This window comes from Barbus barbus (assembly GCF_936440315.1).
Source record: "Barbus barbus genome assembly, chromosome: 19".
NCBI lineage: Eukaryota > Metazoa > Chordata > Actinopteri > Cypriniformes > Cyprinidae > Barbus > Barbus barbus.
In genome coordinates, this window is record NC_136747.1 from 29573696 (window position 1) to 29596543 (window position 22848).

Sequence of the window (22848 nt, forward strand, 5' to 3'; positions counted from 1 at the left end):
TAATAGTTTGGTGCATTTTGATGTAAACATTTTACAGCTAGTTTCACTTGTCAGGAGAAGATGTGAAAATTGTGTAGAAAAGTCATAAGTCATAAGGGGGAAAAAAGCATTTATTGAACATTTTAGACAAGCATTACATTTTGACTGTACAATATGCCATGAAAAAACAAAACACTTTAATCATTTGAGTAGCAGCACATACATAATTGTTTCAGATTTTTAATAATAATAAAAAATCATTATTTTAATCACAAAAATCATTGTAATCATATTTCATGTATAAATTCATGTACCATAACTGACAGCTGTGATGATCAGTGGGCTTGAGTTTTTACCTCCTTTATTACGGCATGGGTTAAAATATGGATAGAGTTTCCCAGAGAAAGACTGAGCAGTGAAAGAGTAGATATGAGAGCTGGACTCCACATCATAAAACGAGACCAGACCCTCCTCATAATCCACAAACACACCGACCCGCTGCGGCTTCACTCTCAGAGACAGAGAGACAGAGGGATCCGAGAGAGCCTTATATTCATTTCCATTCCTCAGCCACACAGTCCAGCATCCATTACTGGGACTCAGTGGGACATTTCCCTTCCTGTTGGATTCTCTGGACACTCCTAAAGTCCATCTAGTCTTTCCCTTCACCTGCACCTCAAAATAAAATCTCCCTGAGGAGAATCCCTCCTTTCCCAGGACAGAGATATTTGTATCAAATCTCTCTAGTTTATCTGGGAGTTTCTGTTTAATGTCTCCGTCTCTCACTTGTTTTCCATCATCAGACAGAATGAGATAAGGATGAGCTGTATCAGGATCCAGAGTCACATCCACTGAGAAAACACAGAATATCAATCACAACTTAACAATGCAGATATTTTGTGATGATAATATTCATAATATTTCATCCATATTTAATCAGATTGTGATGCAGTAATGAAACAGTATATGAATGTAATGTAGTGTAGTGCAGACAGCACACTGTACCTGAATACTGCTGCATCCACTTCAGCTCTGCAGAGACACAAGACAATAAAACATCAGCAGATCTTTGAGATATTTTATGTGTGGAATTACAGACAAGCTATATTAAAATAATTGTGTACAATCATGTGTATGTGTACATCATGCTTTTATTTGATCAGTGTACTGTATGAATAGATGTACTTGTTTGATGTAGTTTCTCATCTAGAGTTTGCTGCAATTGATTCAGAGCTGTCTTCAGACTCTCCAGATTCTCACGAGTCTTCAAACTGATCTCAGGCCAGTTCCTGGTGTTTGTAGGTCTGCGCAGGGATGAGTAAATCTACAGCAGGAGAGAGGAGAAATCCTTCAGCATGGGGAGTGTTATATACTGCATTATCATTGATCAGAGAGATGTTCACTGACCTGTATGACATCTTCAGTCCGTGAAAGCTGCTCCAGCTCAGTGTTTCTCATCTTTAGCTCAGAGATCTCCTGCTCCAGCTCTTCAATCAGCTCTTGCTCCTGTTTCTCCTCCATCATCTCCAGCAGTTCAGTCTGACATCTCTCAATGGAGCGGATGAGATCAGAGAAGAGCTCGACACGAGCCGCTTTCTCCTTCTCTGTGTTTCTCTGCTCAACCAGATCAATCAACAAATTATTACTGCTGCTGTCTGCATGCTGCACAGTTCATCTTACTGACATTAATTACAAACCCGATTCCAAAAAAGTTGGGACACTGTACAAATTACGAATAAAAAAGGAATGCAATAATTTACAAATCTCATAAACTTATATTGTATTCACAATAGAATATAGATAACATATCAAATGTTGAAAGTGAGACATTTTGAAATGTCATGCCAAATATTGGCTCATTTTGGATTTCATGAGAGCTACACATTCCAAAAAAGTTGGGACAGGTAGCAATAAGAGGCCGGAAAAGTTAATATAAGGAACAGCTGGATGACAAATTTGCAACTTATTAGGTCAATTGGCAACATGATTGGGTATAAAAAGAGCCTCTCAGAGTGGCAGTGTCTCTCAGAAGTCCAGATGGCAAGAGGATCACCGATTCCCCCAATGCTGCGAAAAGTAGTGGAGCAATATGAGAAAGAAGTATCACAGAAAAATTGCAAAGAGTTTGAAGTTATCATCATCTACAGTGCATAATATCATCCAAAGATTCAGAGAATCTGGAACAATCTCTGTGCGTAAGGGTCAAGGCCGGAAAACCATACTGGATGCCCGTGATCTTCGGGCCCTTAGACGGCACTGCATCACATACAGTAATGCTACTGTAATGGAAATCACAACATGGGCTCAGGAATACTTCCAGAAAACATTGTCGGTGAACACAATCCACCGTGCCATTCGCCGTTGCCACTAAAACTCTATAGGTCAAAAAAGAAGCCATATCTAAACATGATCCAGAAGCGCTGGCGTTTTCTCTGGGCCAAGACTTATTTAAAATGGATTGTGGCAAAGTGGAAAACTGTTCTGTGGTCAGACGAATCAAAATTTGAAGTTCTTTTTGGAAAACTGGGACGCCATGTCATCCGGACTAAAGAGGACAAGGACAACCCAAGTTGTTATCAGCGCTCAGTTCAGAAGCCTGCATCTCTGATGGTATGGGGTTGCATGAGTGCGTGTGGCATGGGCAGCTTACACATCTGGAAAGGCACCATCAATGCTGAAAGGTATATCCAAGTTCTAGAACAACATATGCTCCCATCCAGACGTTGTCTCTTTCAGGGAAGACCTTGCATTTTCCAACATGACAATGCCAGACCACATACTGCATCAATTACAACATCATGGCTGCGTGGAAGGAGGATCCGGGTACTGAAATGGCCAGCCTGCAGTCCAGATCTTTCACCCATAGAAAACATTTGGCGCATCATAAAGAGGAAGATGCGACAAAGAAGACCTAAGACAGTTGAGCAACTAGAAGCCTGTATTAGACAAGAATGGGACAACATTCCTATTCCTAAACTTGAGCAACTTGTCTCCTCAGTCCCCAGACGTTTGCAGACTGTTATAAAAAGAAGAGGGGATGCCACACAGTGGTAAACATGGCCTTGTCCCAACTTTTTTGAGATGTGTTGATGCCATGAAATTTAAAATAAACGTATTTTTCCCTTAAAATGATAAATTTTCTCAGTTTAAACATTTGATATGTCATCTTTGTTGTATTCTGAATAAAATATAGAAATTTGAAACTTCCACATCATTGCATTCTGTTTTTATTCACAATTTGTACAGTGTCCCAACTTTTTTGGAATCGGGGTTGTATATCTAAATGCATGTGTCCATTAAGCAACCACTAACAAGCACTCACTTTTCTGACTTCTGCTGAATGTTTGATGTCTTGAATCTTCTTGATTCTGTCCTGGATCATCTGCTACGTGTCTTGGACCATCAACTCTGTCTATAAATAGAGAAAATTTGATGAAAATGACAAAATGCTTTATGTGAAATTGTTTTAGTATGTTACTACTTAGTCCTCACCTCTTCTAAAGACACAGTGTTGTGGTTCTTGTGATCTCCATCAGTGCAGGACAGACAGACGATGGTCTGATCATCTCTACAGAACAGCTCCAGAGGTCTCTCATGTTTCTGACATATGTAGTCCTCCAGATTACTCACAGGATCCATCAGTTTGTGTTTCTTCAAACGTGTCACTCTCACATGAGGCTCCAGATGAGATTCACAGTAAGAGCTCTGACACACCAGACACGACTTCAGGGCTTTCAGCTTTCTTTCCTCACAGAAGTCACACAGAACTTCGGTTGTTTTCTCAGGAGTTGTATTTTTACAGTGATCTGCGAGCTCTCGGAGTGTGGTGTTAATCTTGAGATCAGGTCTGTGCTTGAATGTTTCTTTACAGTTTGGACATCTGCAGGTCTGGCTGTTGTCCCAGCACTTATTCAGACAGGTCTTGCAGAAGTTGTGTCCACATGGAGTCGTGACTGGATCAGTGAACACCTCCAGACATATCGAGCACTGAAGCCCCTCAGTCAGTGAACTAACGGAGGATGAGATGACTGGAAAGAAAAAAATGACAACGATAAATCACATAGATTACTAGTTCAGACACACATGAAACACAATGAATTCAAGTTTCTAATCATCTTAAAGTCTTTTTGATTGAAAGGTATTTCTATGAATTATTGAAATGATAATGATTACTATTTTAAATGGAGACAGATAGAGAAGAAAAATAATCAACACGTGTTTATGAAGAATCCCATAATGCACATACTGAAGCTGGTATTTTCAATATTACTATATAAGAAGAGTGTAAGTCATTATTTGGGTTATTGACGTACATGGAGGGTTATCTTTACTTTGCCTCCTGGTTTTTCTTGGTTCTGTGGATGTTGGTGAAGATTCTGCCATTGTTTTATGGTTTTCTCCTCTTTAGAAAAACAAAAACAAACATTATATTTCATAATATAAAATAATGACCAATGGACTGATAAGAAACAACTCATTTGATGTCTGAATGTATATTTGATCATTGTGTTTGACTGAAATCCTCACAGGTCAGAGTTTGGGTTACTTATTCTTAATATGATTATTATTTTCCATTAGATATTTTCAAAGAGCTTATGGTTCTTTCATTCTTGTAAACAACTATTCTCTCTTCTCACCCTCTGAAAGAAACTGACATTACAGTTATTTAAATAAGTTATTTTCTGTTTATCAAAATTAAAACTGATTTGGATCGTGATAATTTAATCAATATTTACATTAAATCTCATGTAAAGATCAATAACGAGGGAAATTGCTAGTCCTTTATCAACACAGACTCATAAACTCTGATCAATCTGGACTATGACCTGCTGTTTAGATTAAAGAAAATACAAAGTACAAGTAATATATTTTCCAGCAAAAATATATCTTTCCACATATTAGATGTATTATATGGTCAAGAGTAATTTTCATATTGTTTATTATGAACATGATTTTAAACTGTAGTGTAGCAGGTTTGTGTTAATTCTGTCTGCAGCTCATTTAATTCGTTTCTTGAATCTTAATGTCGTGTGACAAAATGACAGTAACACCAAACTTTGCTGTAATAATAATCAAATGCTATACTTTAAATACAATTCTGATACCATTTCAATGCAGTAAACAACTAAAGTAGTGCAGTGTTTGACTTGATTAAGCCTGGTTCTGTTCAACTTATTCCAGTTTGACATAAACTAGATAAACCAGACCACTTCCATTAAAAACCTCTTCAGGACAAACTCTGTTATATTTCTATCACTTACCTGTGAGTATAAGAAGTGACCACACGGATCTCTGAACAGCTCAATACATATTCAGTTGTTTAAAGAGGTTGATCATTACAGGCATTATGCTGTTGTTCAAGTTAGATTGACTTTCTCTGAACTGATGTCAGAGCTCCTCCTGTACTTTAGGGGTGGGAATCTTCAGGCACTTCACGATCCAATCCGATCCGATCCGATTCTTGATCTACATTTTTCTCCAGTTAATTCTTCGGCTGTGGAAATACATCTTTATAATTTAACATTTTAACCAAAATTGAAGTTTGCTTTTTGTTTATAGTTGTAATCTCTGTATGTCAGTACTGCCATCTTGAATCTTCACTGGTTTCATGATTCAATTATGATTATCATTATCAACTCAATATCACGATGCGTCACATTCTCAGTTTTCAATATTACTGCACATAGCCACATTTTCATATACAATTTATATAAAATTTATTTTGTGCAAAATTCACTTTATTTTTTATTATATAAGCAGGCTACGTTTTAAAACAATAACTTATTTAAAGTAAGTGGATTTATTTCTAAATGGACTTTGCAGGCAGAGGAGCCCAGAATATGAAAGCAATGCACAGTTTCAAGTATTTTCCTCCCATAGAAAATGTTATAAAATTAATTAGCATGGCTTAATAAATTAAGAACGTAATGTTAAAAGACAAAACTCAGTATACACCTTATTAAAGTTGCAAACTGGATATACAAGTAAGCAGATGTGCCCAGAATATGAAAGCAACGCTCAAAGTTTTCACATTATACATTTCCTCCCATAGAAAACCATTATAAAGAAAAGTTTAATGTTAGTGGCTTATTGAATGAAGACAGTGATATGAAAAATAACTATTAAGCCACAACTCGTTTATTATTGAAATTATTTTCATATGTTATGTACTTGTATTTTCTGTTTGTTTTATACATACTGTAATATTTGTTTGTTATTATTGCAATAAAAAATCTGTGATATGAAAAGGCCAAATTCAGCATAGTTTATAAAAATATATAGGCCTACTATGTATGTACAGGTAAGCAGATGAACCCAGAACATGAATGCAACATGCTGAATTTAATTTTCTCTCATTGCAATATAAAAACATTTAATATGGTGCAATGGAGGAAGACAGTGATAAAGACCAAATAAATAAATAAAGACTAAATTCAGTATATTGTCATGTGTCGGTTTCCTTTCAGTTCTGTTTTGCCCTTATTTGGTAGTTCCTGTCCTAGTTTAGTTAATCATCGTTTATTCCATTCAAGTCCTCAGTTCTGTCCTTTTCGTTGTCAGAGCTTAATGTTTAATAAATGGTTATTGTGAGTTGATGCTACTTTGTTCTCCTGCCCTTTCGTTTTGTGTTGTCTACAACCACAACCGGTAACAGAAGCTCTGACCCAAAACCCAAGATGAGGAGGCGTCTGATTCCGGGGATATTCAGCCTGCTTCCTCCGCCCGCGGCGATGATGGTTCTGCTGCCCACGGTGATGATGATTCCGCCCGCGGGGAAGATGGTTCCGCCGCCTGCAACGATGCTTTTGCCCGCGGCGATAATTGTGGCGCCGCTGCCTACAGAGAGTATGGCAGACCCACCGACACCTGATCCAGCGCTCTTGGACATGGCACTACCGCTGGAGTTCGCCGCGCCTATTCTGACCCCAGAATCTCCCTCGTCTCCGCTGGTCCCGTCCAGCCCTCCTTCGCCTCAGCTGGTCCCGTCCAGCCCTTCGTCTCCTGAGTTCCCCAAGTTGGCCAGCTCCACTCCTCGCAAGTGCCCTCCTTTGTCTCCGCTGGTCCCGTCCAGCTCTCCTGCGTGTCCGCTGGTCCCGTCCAGCTCTCCTGCGTCTCCGCTGGTCCCGTCCAGCTCTCCTGCGTCTCCACTGGTCCCGTCCAGCTCTCCTGCATCTCCGCTGGTCATGTCTAGCTCTCCTGCGTCTTCGCTGGTCCCGTCCAGCTCTCCTGCGTCCCCGCTGGTCCCGTCCAGCTCTCCTGCGTCTCCGCTGGTCCCGTCTAGCTCTCCTGCGTCTCCGCTGGTCCCGTCTAGCTCTCCTGCGTCTCCGCTGGTCCCGTCTAGCTCTCCTGCGTCTCCGCTGGTCCCGTCCAGCTCTCCTGCGTCTCCACTGGTCCCGTCCAGCTCTCCTGCATCTCCGCTGGTCATGTCTAGCTCTCCTGCGTCTTCGCTGGTCATGTCTAGCTCTCCTGCGTCTTCGCTGGTCCCGTCCAGCTCTCCTGCGTCCCCGCTGGTTCTGTCCAGCTCCGCTCCCCCAGAGCGCCCTCAAGTTTCCGCGCCCCCAGAGCGCCCTCAAGTGTCCGTGCCTCCAAAGCGTCCACAAATGTCCACGGCCTCAAGTGTCTGCGCTTCCTGAGCGCCCTCCTATGTCTCCGCTGGTCCCGTCCAGCTCCACCCTGCCCAAGCGCCCCCAAGTGTACGCGCTTCCAGAGCGCCCCCAAGTGACCGCGCCTTTAGAGCACCCTCTAGAGCGCCCCACAGAGCCCGCTCCTCCTCAATTGCTCCCAGAGGGGAGCTTCCTCAATAAACTTTTTTTGGGGAGGGGCATATACCCTCTGCCTGTGTGGCCAGGCCAAGGGCCAAGGCTACAGAACCCCTTGATCCTCCTTGGCTGCCCGAGAAAATAAGGCCATGGCCTCCCGAGTCTCCAGTCCCGCCATGGCTCCCCATGTCTCCTGTCCCGCCAAGGCTCCCCAAGTCTCTTGATCCGCCATGGCTTCCAGAATCCCCTGATCCGCCCCTCCCTCCCCTATGTGTATGTTACGGTGCGGGACGCACCTTCCGGGAGGGGGGCGATATCTGTCACGTGTCGGTTTCCTTTCAGTTCTGTTTTGCCCTTATTTGGTAGTTTCTGTCCTAGTTTAGTTAATCATCGTTTATTCCATTCACCTGTTTTGCATTAATCATCTTGTTTGCTCCTTTGTTCCATTTGCTTTATAAGTCCTCAGTTCTGTCCTAGTTGTCAGAGCTTAATGTTTAATAAATGATTATTGTGAGTTGATGCTACTTTGTTCTCATGCCCTTTCATTTTGTGTTGTCTACAACCACAACCGGTAACATATACAGCTTGTTAATAAAATATAATATGTGACAACCAGCTGAGCTCAGAAATGACATGTTAAGCATTTTACTACCAAAGAAAACCGTTATAATGAAAACATTTAAAGTGGCTTAATGCATTAAGAAATAATATTAAAAGGCCAAACTCAGTATACACCTTACAGTGATACTGCATAAAAAGGACAATTTTGGTATACAGTTATATACAATATGCACTATGTGAAGGACTTCCTTCCTCCCCTTTTCATTTCTTTTGTAGCTCGGAGTTCTACCGTTCGATCTGTAGCCAAAAGTATTAACTTGTGCTTGGAGCTTCTGAGTCACGTGATGGCATAACAACCAAACACAGTGTAGCAGGGGAGAAGCAGCAACGCTTGCATACGAGATGTGAAAAGAGCGGAAAATACATCTATAGACATGTCAACACTTTGTTGAATGTATTAAGTGTATAGGAGAAAAAAAAACCCTAGCGTATCGATCTTATTAGGCTAGTATCGATCCGATACCATTACCAAAGTTGGTATCCATACTATCGATATTAGGATCGATACGCCCACCCCTACTTCCTTTAGGTATTACATGGAGCGAAGATGAAAACAAAATGCCATCGAATCGTTTCTGAAGACAGTCAGAATCTTCAGAGTTACATTCATATAATAAATTCATTGATATAATCATATAATTCCCTCAGCACTCTTTTAAAACCTCCCTGTTTTCACTCAGAACGAAACTACTCTGTTGCTGTGCGCACGTGAGACTGTTACTTAACACTCTGCTTTATGCTGGATAGTATTTATTTATTGTGAGTTGTTCAGATCGCGATAATCGAATACGGTTTTAATGATAATTAAAATATGAAACGGTAATACTAACCGTGGGGAATTTGATCATGATTTATCGTCAAACCGGTTATCGTTACATCCCTAGTGAACACACACACACCGTGAACACACACTCGGAGCAGTGAACAGCCACTTTTGTTGCGGCACCCGGGGAGCAGTTGGGGATTTGGTTCTTGTCTAATTTATTTCTCCCAAAAATGTTCCTTTATGTTATCGCATTGGACTAAGATTTACTGACTTTGTTCACACAGGGCATAAATACTTCCACCACAAAAATGATAATTTTCATTGAACATTTTTTATTCAACCTTGTTACACTTGTGGTGTTCCTGGTCAAAAATGACCGGCCTTCAAAAAAATAGCTTATAAATCTGTTTTTGCTTAATTATTACCAAAACTGGGATTCAATCTTTTTGTTAACTAGTTTGTTTGTTTTGTCCAATAAAGACTGATTTTGTATTTAATTTTGATACTGACTGATTGTAGGCCTTATTGAGCTTATCTTTATTGGTCAAAAATGACCGTCCATTGAAAATGAATGGGGGAGATTGTAAATCTGAGAAATATTTAGTGTTCAGAAGCATGTTGAGCATGTTCATGTTCACATATGTATCTGTGCATGCAAATACACTGCTCAAAAATTAAGGGAACACTTAAATCTCACATTGGATCTCAATGAATAAAATCTTTATTTATATACAGTCTATATGTGACATCCGTCAGTGGAAACTAAAATCATCAACACACTGTGGGCTGGATTCAAAATCACACCAAAAATCAATGTAAAAAACTAAAGTTACATGCTGATCCAACTAGCATGAAGTTCATCACAGCAGCATCGGATGCTCCGATACATCCAAGAGGTTCTCAATTGGATTCAAGTCTGGGGAATGTGAGGGCTAGTCAATGGCATCAATACCATTGCACACTCTAGCCACTGAGGCCAGGCATTATCATGCACATGATGTTGATGTTTCGATCAGTTTTGACTTTACCATGAATATGAAGTTGTTATGTCCTGCAAATACAGATGCATTTAATACAATGTATCAATACTGAAAAATATATGTGGCATCTCTGTTTATTCTCTGTAATCAGTGTCATCATAAAATACAGACACACATCACACATTTATTAATGCAACGATAAAATATTTTCCTGACTGATAAAATAATATATAACTGACCACAGATGACTGTAAACATTCAGTCCTTAGCATCATTAGCAGGCCTGATTTTCACAAACAAACTATTGGTATAATAACACAAAAACATAGGCTACGAGCTTTATATTTAAAAAGTTATGTTATGCATGACTCTTACAATCTGTGTGTTTAAACTTAGTAAGCCACTGCACGTTTAGCGAGATCTAAGTAAAGACAAAACCGAAAGTATAATTCCCAACACAGAAGAGCTGGGAATTTGGTACCTCCCAACAAATGAGGAGTCTGAGTCCTTATTGCCCTCTACTGGTTATTCTGTCAAGCCAGATTGAGCTGTCAGTCAGATAATGTCGGTCTGTTTGCTTGACTAGCAAATCACTGTGTGTAGATACAGTCTATTAATAAGGACTAATAATAAGATGTGAAAGTCCACCAAACATTGTGCAGCTTCTATGATGTGTAGAGCAGCTGAAGTTTATTGTAAACAGGATCTCTGATGATTTCAACATTTACATTTAGGGTAGAGTGGGGGGGGGGGGGGTCCTTAAGGTCTTTAAGTATTTTTTTTCTGTGCAACAAAAGTTAAACGTGTTCAGAAAATTATCATAGTTTTAGTGACAATGACATAAATTATAAACAAAGTATGAAAAATGACCAGAGTTTTCATGTTATTAGATTTAATTTGGTGTTTTTTTTACCCCACCAATAGGGCAAAACGCCCCCATGGATGGGGTAAAATGCCCCCCAGTCTGGCAAAGCAATTTTCTTTAAACATTTAGGCTACAGCAAAATCAGAGTAAAGGCAGTTTTAGCTTAAAATTAAAAAGAATATAATCAATAATCATGAATTTAAAAATTATAATAGCCTATTTGAAACATTTTGTTAGCTGATGCTAACTGGCTAGCTAACTAGCTACCTGATGCTAACTTGAGGTATTTTTTTAATATAAAATCCAAATATATTTATTCAACAAACTAGTTAGAATACATTTGATGGAAAAACAAAGGACAGAATAACTACAGCCCCCTGGCCACTTGAGAAAAGAATTATGTCATTCTGAAAATATAAGGATATTTTTATTAAATAACACATATCTACAGGTCCTGCTGTTCTCGTATCATATAGAACTGTGATGTTCTACAAAACAACAAGCTAACACTTTTAAAACATGAGATAATTTACTGTGAAATCCGTTTTCTCTTCAGGACATCATCAGAGTAAGCTCCATGGTGAAAACTTCACTCTTGTCAACATAGTCCTTACAATAAAAAATCTATCTTGATTATATCTTGTGGCTATTTTGGGAGAAACAGTAGGGGACCTTTTCCCCCACTCTACCCTACTGTACACACAGTAAAGGATATTGGCAAAATCTCACCTGTAGTAAGTCAGACTTGTGTCTAGAAAAGTATATTTGGAACACGAAAAAACCCTTTTGGGGACTTACAGCAACTTTTTTAATTAACATAATAATATTGATAAAACCTCACCTGTAAATCACTATGAGTAATACACAAGTATTATATTTTGGCAATGTGTTATTTTAAATGTTTAAAGTCATTTTAGTAAAATCCATATTGGACGTTTTAAAGCAGTCGGTGAAATTGTCAGACGGTTCCTATTAGGCATCATACATGTGGTGTGGTGTCGCGTCAAAACATTTTCCGGTTTCAATTTGCAGCTGCAATACAAGTTGGCGGTTTTTTATTATTTTTTATGTTGACATAAACTGGTTGCATATTGTTAAAACTAATCGTGGTTGTGATATCTTTGTAGAACTGTCGACTCTTTAAAGCAGTGGCAAGGGAAAGCGAATGTACGGCGAATATCGAACCGAAACATTACGGCGCTGAAATAGCATGCTTCCCGCCATGTTAGGACCGGCCCAGGTGAATGATAAGGTGTGCTTTCTAATCATTATCGACATATGATTATATGCTTTTCACAAAACCTTACCAGTTATAGTTTGTCAACAATGCACCCGCTTCTCTGTTAACCAGATCTAAGAAGAATCAATTATTTCAAACATGAAAAGTGTCTTCTCAAACCTGCAACGCACTCGTAAGTAATGTCCCTTTCATTCTCTATACAAGGATAGACGACATACAAGGTAACTTCCATAAATGTACAGTAAGTAAAATAAGGAGTGCATGCGTTTAAAGAAGTAGGGGTTCACAGTTTCCTGTAGCTTTTGTCAAAGTATGTCTCGCTGTCATATAATAAATTAACAGTGTTGAGCAAGCTACTTGGAAAATGTAGTGAGCGAAGCTAACAGTTACTCTTCATTAAATGAAGCTTCACTACACTAAAGCTACAGCCCTGGGAAATGTAGTAAGCTAAGCTACAGCAACATGGCAAAAGTAATTTACTACATCTAAGCTAGTTTTTAAAAATGCAGTTTTATATTGAAACAACATCATACCAATGCTCTCTCAGTGATCAATACAACTGTCAGTCAAGCAGATAGACAGGCATAATAGTTCAGGTTAATTGTTTATTCAACAACTGTTCCAAACCAATTTGGCAACAAAAATCAGTATCATGAACAGGGCCAGATTTACCTTATATTGTGACATAGGCAAAATAAATGTTTGCTGTCGGCCGGAAACCTCCTATTAGTAATTGGTATTGTGGCTTTATTGTATACATATAGCCTACATTTATACAAAGGGTAACACTTAACAATAAGGTTCATTAATTAACATTAGTTAACTAGTGTAGTTAACTTGAACTAAGAATGAACAATACTTCTGCAGCATTTGTTAATCTTAATTTCAACATTTATTAATGCATTATTAAAATCAAAAGTTGTGTTTGTTAACATTTGCACTGTGAACTAATGTAACTACCAATGAACAACTGTATTTTCATTAAAATGAACAAAGATTAATAATTACTGTAATAGATGATTGTTCATTGTTCACTCATGTTAATTACTACATAAATGAAATTTTATTGTATAGTGTTGTTACCATATAAATGTATAGGCCTACAGATAGGCTACGTTTATTTGCGTTGCATGTGTCATATCAATATTAACATTTCCCCAAAATCAAGTTCAAATACGAAGTTTTTGACCAGCAAATGTTTTTCCCCATCATTACCGCCACATCAGAGGCAGTACGTGCATCGCATTTACATTTTCATGAACTTGCAGGTTATACAGTTTTCTGTTGCTATGAGGGGGGTCAGTTTTTTTCTGTTATTTAGCCAAAATATCATATTATAAAAGATTCAGTGCTTCGCACAAGCTATTTGGCTGTGACTCGACAAAATTACACTCTTCTCTGCTCCTTAAAAAAAAAAAAAAACATGAGCCTTTACAAATATAGTGTCTCTTGAGTAAAGAAAACGCTGTACTCATTCAGTCGACAGTTCTTTATTTACCTTCAGACTGCAAACAAGCTGATGCTCTAAACTGCGTGCCGCACTTCATTGATGAGAGAGGCGGGAGGAATAATGAGGTTTGACTGACAGTTTGAGGAGCCAATGGCGTTATGAGGTTCAGCGGCGGTCGCGTCACTTACTGATCCAGGATCAGTGATCCTTAGCTGTTATATTTCTGATTTGAGCTTGACTTTCAGAAATGCTTTGGAAAATGTAATGTTAGCTTTTGTTGACGCTGCCGTGCTACTTGATCAAAAATAGAGCTTCGCTACTGAAAAGCTATTTGATTCAGAAAATAGCGTACCACCACGCTACTGAGAAATGTAGTTAAACTACTAGCGTCACTACTTGTATCTACTGCCTATCACTTACCGTTACAGTAAATTAAATTAAATTAATCGATAGAGTAAATTAAAGACTTTTCACTTTTAACTAAGTTTTTTTTTAAGTTAATTTTTGTCGATGAATGTATTAAAATGTAGGCAGCAGAACTATCCTATCAGGAAAAGCTATCACCGTAAGTACATTTGTGTGCTAGGGCTTACCTGGCTTGGGCAGGATGTCCTGGGGTGCATTTCCCAAAAGCAAGTGGACAGACCATTACCAATAGAATCCAGTGGAATTAACCAGTTGGCTAACGATGCTTTTGGGAAACGCACCCCTGCTAAGTAAAGGTCATATTTTCTAATAATCTGTCCAAATATGTTGATTTGAACTGCCGAGCTACCATGATCACATATATCACATTTTATTAAATCCTACTAGTTTGTGGACCAAATTTATGTCCCAGGTGTGTAATGTTGAAACACCTGCCAAAACTATTCACTCACTACATTAAATTATGCAATAGGCATAAATAATGATATAAATAGTAACAAAATATCTTAGGTTATGTATGTAACCCCAGTTCCTCGAGGGAACGAGACCGAGAACTATAGGGGAATGCCTTCAGCGTAACGGCTCTGACTACAAGTGAAATCTTTCCAATGGCTGGGCGAGACGTCACGGGTGAGGGGACGTAATGATCAGCTGGTACAAAAGCATGTGCTGTGAAATCGGCGTCAGGGATGCCGGAAGTGTGGCATCGAGATGCAGCGTCTCGTTCCCTCGAGGAACTGGGGTTACATACGTAACCTAAGATGTTCCTCTTCAGGAACTCGAGCTGCGTCCGAGAATGCTATGGGAACGAGATATCCACGCTGCCAGACTTCCCAGTCCCTGCCCAGTGTGTATCCCTGCGGAGCAAATCTAGGTCGAGAGGACGGAGGAGCCTAGAGTGGCCTGCATGTCCAGGCCATAGAACCTGACAAAGGTCAGGGGTGTAGACTAGGGCTGCAACAAACGATTATTTTGATAATCGATTAATCTAACGATTATTAGAACGAGTAATCGACTAATCATCGATTATTCCACTGATTAACCAGTAGACTTTGATAATTCAGCTTTTGCAATTAGTTAAAATATTAAATTATACATATTCTAACATATATAAAGGTCACTTCAGCTTTAGCAAAAAGCATATTACGTAATTACAATTATTAAACAATTAATTGGCAACACTTTACAATAAGGTTCATTATTTAACATTAGTTAACATGGACTAAGAATGAAAAATACTTATACAGCATTTGTTAATCTAAAAGTTAGTTAATTTCAGCATTTACTAATGCTGTTTTTTATTAACCAACATTAACAAAGATTAATAGTTAAATGTAATAAATGCATTGTTCATTGATGTTAATTAATACATTAACTAATGTTAATAAATTATACCTTATTGTAAAGTGTTACCAATTCATTATACAAATAGATGTATTTGGCAAACAAAATGAAATGACAGAGACACTCTCTCACCATATAATAAGCTACATGAAAAAGAAACTGAATGACACATTTTGCACATTCTGCCTAATTTCTCCTTTTGTAAGTCATATAGATAATAAACAAAATAAAGGTAAGCGATACGACGCTTTGGATAAACTATTTTATTCACAACATAACATTTTAAAATACCTTATAGGTTTATGAATCATCAAAACAGTCCTTAGCTAGATCAAGCTTTGGTCTCTGTAAACCAAACTGTCTAATGAAACTGTCTAACCAAACTAGTTTAATGAAACTATTGTTTTTCCCACTAATAAAAATATTTAATAATTAGCTAGCTCCACACTGGAGAGCTGCTTTATATCAAAAATCTAGTTGTAATTCTAACTGAAAGCGACACTGACTCTGGTTTTTCATGTTTAATACCATAAAGATGCTTGAATTAAGGCTATCTATTGCATAAAGTGCTATATAAATAAACATGATTTGACCGGACATTACTGGAGTAACGTTACATTACTGAAAAGCAGAGCTCATGCAAACATCCACATCGTTGTAATCAGATGCATTTTTAACTGCTGCTTTCACACTGCTGTCAGTTTTTGTTGTGTTTATTTAGTTACTGAGACGAAAGCGCGCAATATATATTAACATGTTCATCCAAACGCCGCTCAAGTTCGGATGCATTTTCTCTGAAGCGCTGTCTTCTTCTCTTGAATGCATCCAGGAGGGCTGAACTACAGTCTTGCGCTACAGTGCCACAATGGTGAAACCACAGTATTGCAGGCTCTAACATTAGGTCATGAGAGAGCAAACGACTACTCGACAACAAAAATATTTGTCGACAATTTTTTATTGTCGACGTTGTCGATAATGTCGACTAATCGTTGCAGCCCTAGTGTAGACCATCCCGCAGCGTTACAGATGTCCTGTATTGGGACACTTGCGAGGAAGGACTTCGAGGCCGCCACACTCCTAGTGGAATGAGCCTTGACTCCCATTGGCGAGGGGAGGTCATAGGACTCGTGGCGATGTTGATGGCATCCACAATCCACCGACTGAGGGTCTACTTGGAAGCAGGGAGACTTAAGAGGACCATAGCAAATCAGCAGTTGGTCCGCCCTTTGCTCTCGCACTGGACACATACAGTTAAGCCTTTGCTGGTCAGGCTCCCGAAAGGGAGGAGGACTGAAGGCCTGCAGGCTGTGGTGTGACAGAGGGAACTTTGCACGAGGGTACAAAAAAGGCTTTGGCCATGCCGGGCGCAGAGTCCAAGTGAGTAGGGGTCACTGACAGGGCCTGCAGATCCCCAACTCTCTTCAGAGAAGAAATCGTCAGAAGAAATACAGTCTTCAAGGTGAGATGGCGATCAGAGATCTCCTCAATAGGCTCAAAGGGAGGCCTACAGAGAGCATCCATACTGTGGGCCTTAGCCTCAGTGCACCACGGAGGAAACGTATAACTAGGGGGTGTCTACCCACCGACTGTCCACCAAGAGAGGCTTGGTAGGCCGAAATCGCCGCCACATAAACCTTCAAGGTGGAGTGGGTTAACCCTGTGGAGAGTCAAGTCTGCAGGAACTACAGCACTGTACCAACTGGGCAGTTAACTGGGTCGAGATGGCAATCTCCGCACCATGAATTGAAGAGTCTCCACTTCAGGGCGTACAGTTTCCTCATTGAGGGAGCTCTGGATTGGAGGATGGTCTCAACAACCTCAGTTGAGAGACCTGAAGCTATGAGCTGTGCCCCCTCAGGGGCCACACCAACAGCTTCCATAACTCCGGGAAGGGGGGCACATGGGTGCCTCCTGCCTGTGGGAGGTGATCCCTCCTGACGGGAATCTCCCATGGAGAACCGCCAAGGAGGGAAATCAGGTCCGAGAACCATACCCGGCCCGGCCAGAACGGGGCTACTTGCAGCAGCCGGACCCCGTCCTGGCACACTCTCTCCAGAACTCCGGGGAGCAGGGCAATCGGGGGAAAGGTGTACAGACAAAGCCTCGGCCACGTCTGTACCATGGCATCCAGCCCCAGTGGAGCTGGATGAACTAGAGAGTACCAGAGGGGACACTACCAGAGGGGACACTTCCTCGATGTGAAGCATCCATTCCCCAGGCCACGGTCTTGACAGGATGTCTGCTCCCACATTGAGATGCCCAGGGATGTAAACTGCTCTCAGTGAGAGGAGTTTGCCCTGGGACCACACAAGGATCTGGTGCGCCAGCCTGTACAGAGGGCGCGACCGCAGACCTCCTTCGTGGTTGATATAAGAGACCACTGCTGGGTTGTCGGTGCACACCAACACATGGTGATCTCTTAGGTTTGGGAGAAAGTGTTTCAGAGCCGGTTGATGTGCCAAGCGAGATTATGATCCCTTCTCATACCGCGGGCAGGGTGGCCACTCATGACCGCTCCTCAACCACAGAGCTCCCAGCACCGGGCCCTGAGACAAGAACCAAGGTTGTCTCCACATGTCTAACGTAGGCACCGCCACGTGACCTTGATCATGCGAAGTGGGTTTCCCCTCGGGGAGAACCCCTTGGTTTTGAGCCACCACTGTAGGGGTCTCATGTACAGCAGGCCATCATGTACAGAGGTATCCCGTTGGACACAGCTGCCATCAGACCCAGCAGTCTCTGAAACTGCTTGACAGTGAGTGACTGGCCTTCTTTCACTCTCCTGACTTCCGTGAGGATCGACTCGATCCGAGCAGGGGACATACGTGCCTGCATCGTGGTCGAATCCCACACCACACCAAGTTAAGTGGTTCTCAAGCGCACTCTTCTTGGTGTTCAGTCTTAACCTCAACACTTTCATGTGAGCGAGAACAACATCTTGATGTTGAGACACCATCCGCTCTGTTTGAGCGAGAATCAACCAATCGTTGATGTAATTGAGTATGCGGATGCCTTGTAGCCGCAACCTAGCTAACGTGGCAACCACACACTTCGTAATGCCTTGTAGCCGCAATGGAGCTAACGTGGCGACCACACACTTCGTAAAAGTGCAGGGTGAGAGTGTTAGGCCGAAGGGATGAACCCGATACTGGTAAGCTTTGCCCCCGAAAGCCAACCTTAGGAACTTCCTGTGAGTGGGGAGGATGGAGACATGGAAGTATGCGTCTCGATCACGACAAACCAGTCCTCGGGCCTGGTTTGAGACACGACCTGTTTGAGTGTAAGCATCTTGAACTTCAGTCTGCTGACTGATCGGTTAAATTGACGCAGACCTAAAATGGGACGCAAACCTCCATCCTACTTTGAAACTATCAAGTACCGTCAGTAGAACCCAGACTCTCTTTCGTGAGGAGGAACCACCTCAATGGCCTCCTTTCCTAATAGAGTATCTACTTCTCGTTCCATTACCAGAGCCTGCTCGGGCCCAAACAGAGTGGAATTCACCCGGCTGAATCGAGGCGGAAGAGAACCGAACTGGATTCTGTAGCCTCTCTCTACAGTGCGCAGGACCCACTGAGACACATTTGGCAGTAGCTTCCATGCTGCAAAATAGTCTACTAAGGGAACCAGTCTCTCGAGACTGGCCTTTGGTGTAATCAGAGCGGCCTGGAACGGCACACTGGGCAGGGAACGGCCAAACTAGCTGCTCCAGAGATCTCCGAAGGGGTGGCGAGCACCTAAGTTCCTCTACGCTTCCGGGCGGAAGAAACTGAGATGTGTGCTCTTTGGAGATCGCTGCGCCCTGGAACACCAGACGTGGCAGGGTTAGCAGATCGATCTCCTGAGGGCACTGGGGTGAGATGGCACCGTGTGCTGCGGTGCTGCCTTGGCCCGCATCCCCCTGTGCTAGAGAGCGGCAAGGGAGAAACTGCTGGATGGCACGGGCGGTCTCCTTGGTGGCGCGGAGCGACAAATCAGCAGTTTTGCGGAGTTCGGTAATATCCTCTGCACTAAATCCCTTGCCCTCATCTAACTCCTTGAGCAGGTTAGCCTGGTACACCTGTAACACCGCCATGGTGTGCAGACACGAGCCAGCCTGACCTGCTGCTGCATACCCATTGCCCACAAGAGTGTATGAAGAGCACAGTGGCTTGGTGGGCAGGGTCGGAGCCTTCAGAGACATTACCGTAGTAATCCGATGAGGGGACGAAGAGGCGGGCCGAGAATGGTTTTCTCCACTACCTCGACATCTCAGTGTGAAGGTCGGGGAAAAAAGGCAGGCTCCGATGTGGAGATGGAGTCTTAAACCGCAGAAAGCGCTCGTCCAACTTGCCTCTCTTCGACATGACACTCGGCCGGCCAGTCGAGATTTAACTTGGCCATGGCACGAGTGACCTCCTCCACAAGCTCCCCATATTGGGGCAAAAGAGAGGGCGCAACGTCTTCGATGTTTCCCATGTCAACCTTCTCGGAGGAACACAAGAGAAATGCTGAGGCCGCTGCCCGAGGGGAAGTATCCGCCAGGCGGGCTTCCGATCTCAGGGAGTGGTCATCGGATCTGACGGGTGAGGACGGAGATAGAGACTCGCTCGTCTCCAATCCCTCCATCAGATCCCGCTGCGAACCCCACGAGCGCCATCGCCACTCCGCCTCACTGTAAGCGGGGCCAGCGCCGCGGGGAACGCTGACAAAAGAACCCTCGTTTGAGAAGAGGGCCTTTCGGGAGTGAAGCGTACGCAGAGGGAAGCTCTCGCAGTGCGGGCAGTCAGCCCCCTCGAGAGCTGCCTCTGCATGCCTTGCTCCCAAGCAAACCACACACAAGCTGTGTGTATCACCTGCACACATGAAACGTTTGCAGGGAGGAACACACTGATTGTATTGTTTGCTCTCCCCCTCGTGCTTTGCCTTATACTGGCTTTTAGACATGATTATAGACAGATAACACCAAATATGACTCACAGAGACACAGAGCGCTAGCTGAATGAAAGCGGTTGCCAGTTTCACCGCACATGCTTTTTTACCAGCTGGTCATTATGTCACCTCGCCCTTGACGTCTCGTCCATCCATTGGACAGGTTTCACTTGTATTCAGAGCCGGTTACGCTGAAGGCATTCCCCTAGCATTCTTGGACGCAGCTCGATTTCCTGAAGAGGACCCCAGATTATTTTATGTTTGTATTTATTTAGATTTAGTTGATGTAGGTTTTATTGGTTACCTGTATGTATGTATTTATTTTTATTAATGTATGTAATTTTCTTTGTTTCTTTTGCCCTTTATTTACTCACTTCAGTTTGAGAAGTTGTACCCATGAGAAAACCATGGAGTTGGGACTGCAACTGAAAAAATATTTTTTTTTTACTCTTTAATAGATATTATTTTCTTTCATCAGGCTCCTTGAATATCTAAAGGCAAACCAAGGCCAATTTATGGAAGGAATAAGCCACTTTAAATGTGTGGAAGACCACAAGATTGGCCATTATGAGCCTATGGCATATGAGGAGGACAACCAATCAATGCATGAAATGTGAGGATGACACAATCAGGACAATGGTTAAAATATTATTTGTTGAACGTTATTAAAAGAGGCATATCACCTAACAGATGAAAGTGCCTTTCATTACTTGAAGCAGCTCCATTTTAAGATGGCAATCTTTAATGCCTGTTTTACACGTTTTCAAAAGCATGAAATAAGCGAAGTTGCATTCTAACTGCAACAATCCTGCACTGGGGTTTCCGACTGACATAACAAAGCTGCAGCTTTATACAAATTATAACATGATTTGTATCACTATTGAGTATTTCCTTTCAAACCATAGATCAGTAATTCACTCTGTTATTTTTATTAAAGGGTTAGTTCACCCAAACATTTTAATTCTGTCATGAATTACTAATTCTCGTGTCGTTCCAAACCTGTAAGACCTTCGTTCATCTTCGGAACACAAATTAAGATATTTTTGATACTAAAGATATTAATCTTTCTGACCTTCCAAATATGCCATTTTGTTTTTATTAGCGTGCATTTTGCTGTCGTTACCTTGCAAGATACAGATGAAGTAATGGTAGTAGCATCAGACTGGTTGAGCACAGACCAGAAACAATGTTACTGGCCCCCATTCAAATCCACAGAGAAGTACGTGGAAGCAGTTAAGAACAATCTTGAGCCTTCGACAGGAGGGAAACCATGGGAGAAATTAAATGTGATCTTTCATGCACAATATGGTAACACTGTTTTAAAATAGTTTTCATTCATGTTATGCCCACTATGTGTTCAAATGTTTGTGATTCCACATTCTAATTAACAGTTTGACAATTACATTAATTGCAGTGGAAACAATTTAAGTTGAAAGCCCTGAACTAAATTGAACGGGAACGACCACAAATATGACCTTACAGTTTCTTAACTTGTTTTAATATTAAAATGTTTTAATATCTTATGGCAGACACTTATGAGGAGGCTGCAAATAACCAAGTGGAACAAAAAGCACTGAAAGATGGGTAAGTATTAGATCATTTCTTAGTGTTTAAAAAAGCATAACTAAAAATGCTCAACAGGTATATGAAACACTCATTCTCTTGGAAACAAAGATTTCTTGTGCTAGTGATATAATTTACTGTATACATACATTTATTGTACGGTTTCAGAGTCATGGATTTATACAGATATTTAATCAAATTTGAGCCAGCGTGGAATCCCATGTACTCCATACTAATACAGCAGTAACGAAACAAATCAATGTTGGCATTTAAAAAAAAAAAATGTATAAGCTATAATTACAATTTTGGGCTAGAAAATAGTGTGTGTGTGTATATATTACGGAGCCACTTAAGGGACATGGTGGAAGAAAAAATTTTTGAAATGTTTTGCGTTCTCTTGCAAAACCAGTTGAGTTCGGACAAACTCTTCCTGTTTACTTTACAACAGTGGTTCATTCAGCTCTGTATGTTCACAATGTAGCGGTTCATAAAGTTTTATTTTGAACCTGGACTCAAATATAAAGAAATACAGTCAGTGCTTAGTTCAAGGCACAGTTTTGGGACATCCTAAAACACTTAATACGGCTTAATGTTTAAAAAAAAGTGGCATTGGAGGAACAAATTCAATAATAATAAATGCTGATAAAATTATTAGGCTAATATTAATAACCTTATTAATAATACTACTATTAATAAAACAAAATAGCCCAGAATATGAACGCAACGCCCTGCACATTAAGCTTTTTCTCCCCCATAGAAAACGCTTATGGTAGGTTATATGAATGAAGACGTTATTACGCACAGCCCAGAACAGAACGCGCAGTGTTTTCTCCCCCACAAACAAAACATTATAAAAAACTCTCAGCATGTTGCTTTTCTGTGCATAGCATATATTTTTAATGAAATATGAAACTTGGGCTTTTTATCACTGTTTATTTATATA

The 22848-nt window shown here is 41.1% G+C and overlaps 1 protein-coding gene and 1 pseudogene across 5 annotated transcripts in view; one reads left to right on the top strand and one right to left on the bottom strand.

Moving 5' to 3' along the window:
- Positions 1 to 285: 285 nt before the first annotated feature.
- Positions 286 to 19889, bottom strand: LOC306885830 (E3 ubiquitin-protein ligase TRIM21-like; annotated as a pseudogene). The gene is made up of 8 exons: positions 19761 to 19889; positions 19299 to 19491; positions 3472 to 4007; positions 3302 to 3391; positions 1387 to 1593; positions 1165 to 1303; positions 985 to 1011; positions 286 to 830 (listed from the first exon to the last, which is right to left on the bottom strand). The product of its transcript is annotated as an E3 ubiquitin-protein ligase TRIM21-like (transcript).
- LOC306885647 (nuclear GTPase SLIP-GC-like) overlaps positions 11932 to 22848 on the top strand; it is a 28264-nt gene continuing 17347 nt past the window's right edge. For 3 of the 4 annotated variants that reach the window (XM_079442313.1, XM_079442315.1, XM_079442316.1), the window contains exons 1-6: positions 11932 to 12014; positions 12099 to 12223; positions 12323 to 12383; positions 20821 to 20955; positions 21445 to 21650; positions 21872 to 21926. In XM_079442313.1, the coding sequence (XP_079298439.1) occupies positions 20858 to 20955; positions 21445 to 21650; positions 21872 to 21926 (359 nt within the window). In that variant the 5' untranslated portion in view covers positions 11932 to 12014; positions 12099 to 12223; positions 12323 to 12383; positions 20821 to 20857. Of the gene's footprint in view, positions 12015 to 12098; positions 12224 to 12322; positions 12384 to 20715; positions 20956 to 21444; positions 21651 to 21871; positions 21927 to 22848 lie in introns of those variants that run through there. The other variant, XM_079442314.1, reaches the window with a different exon arrangement.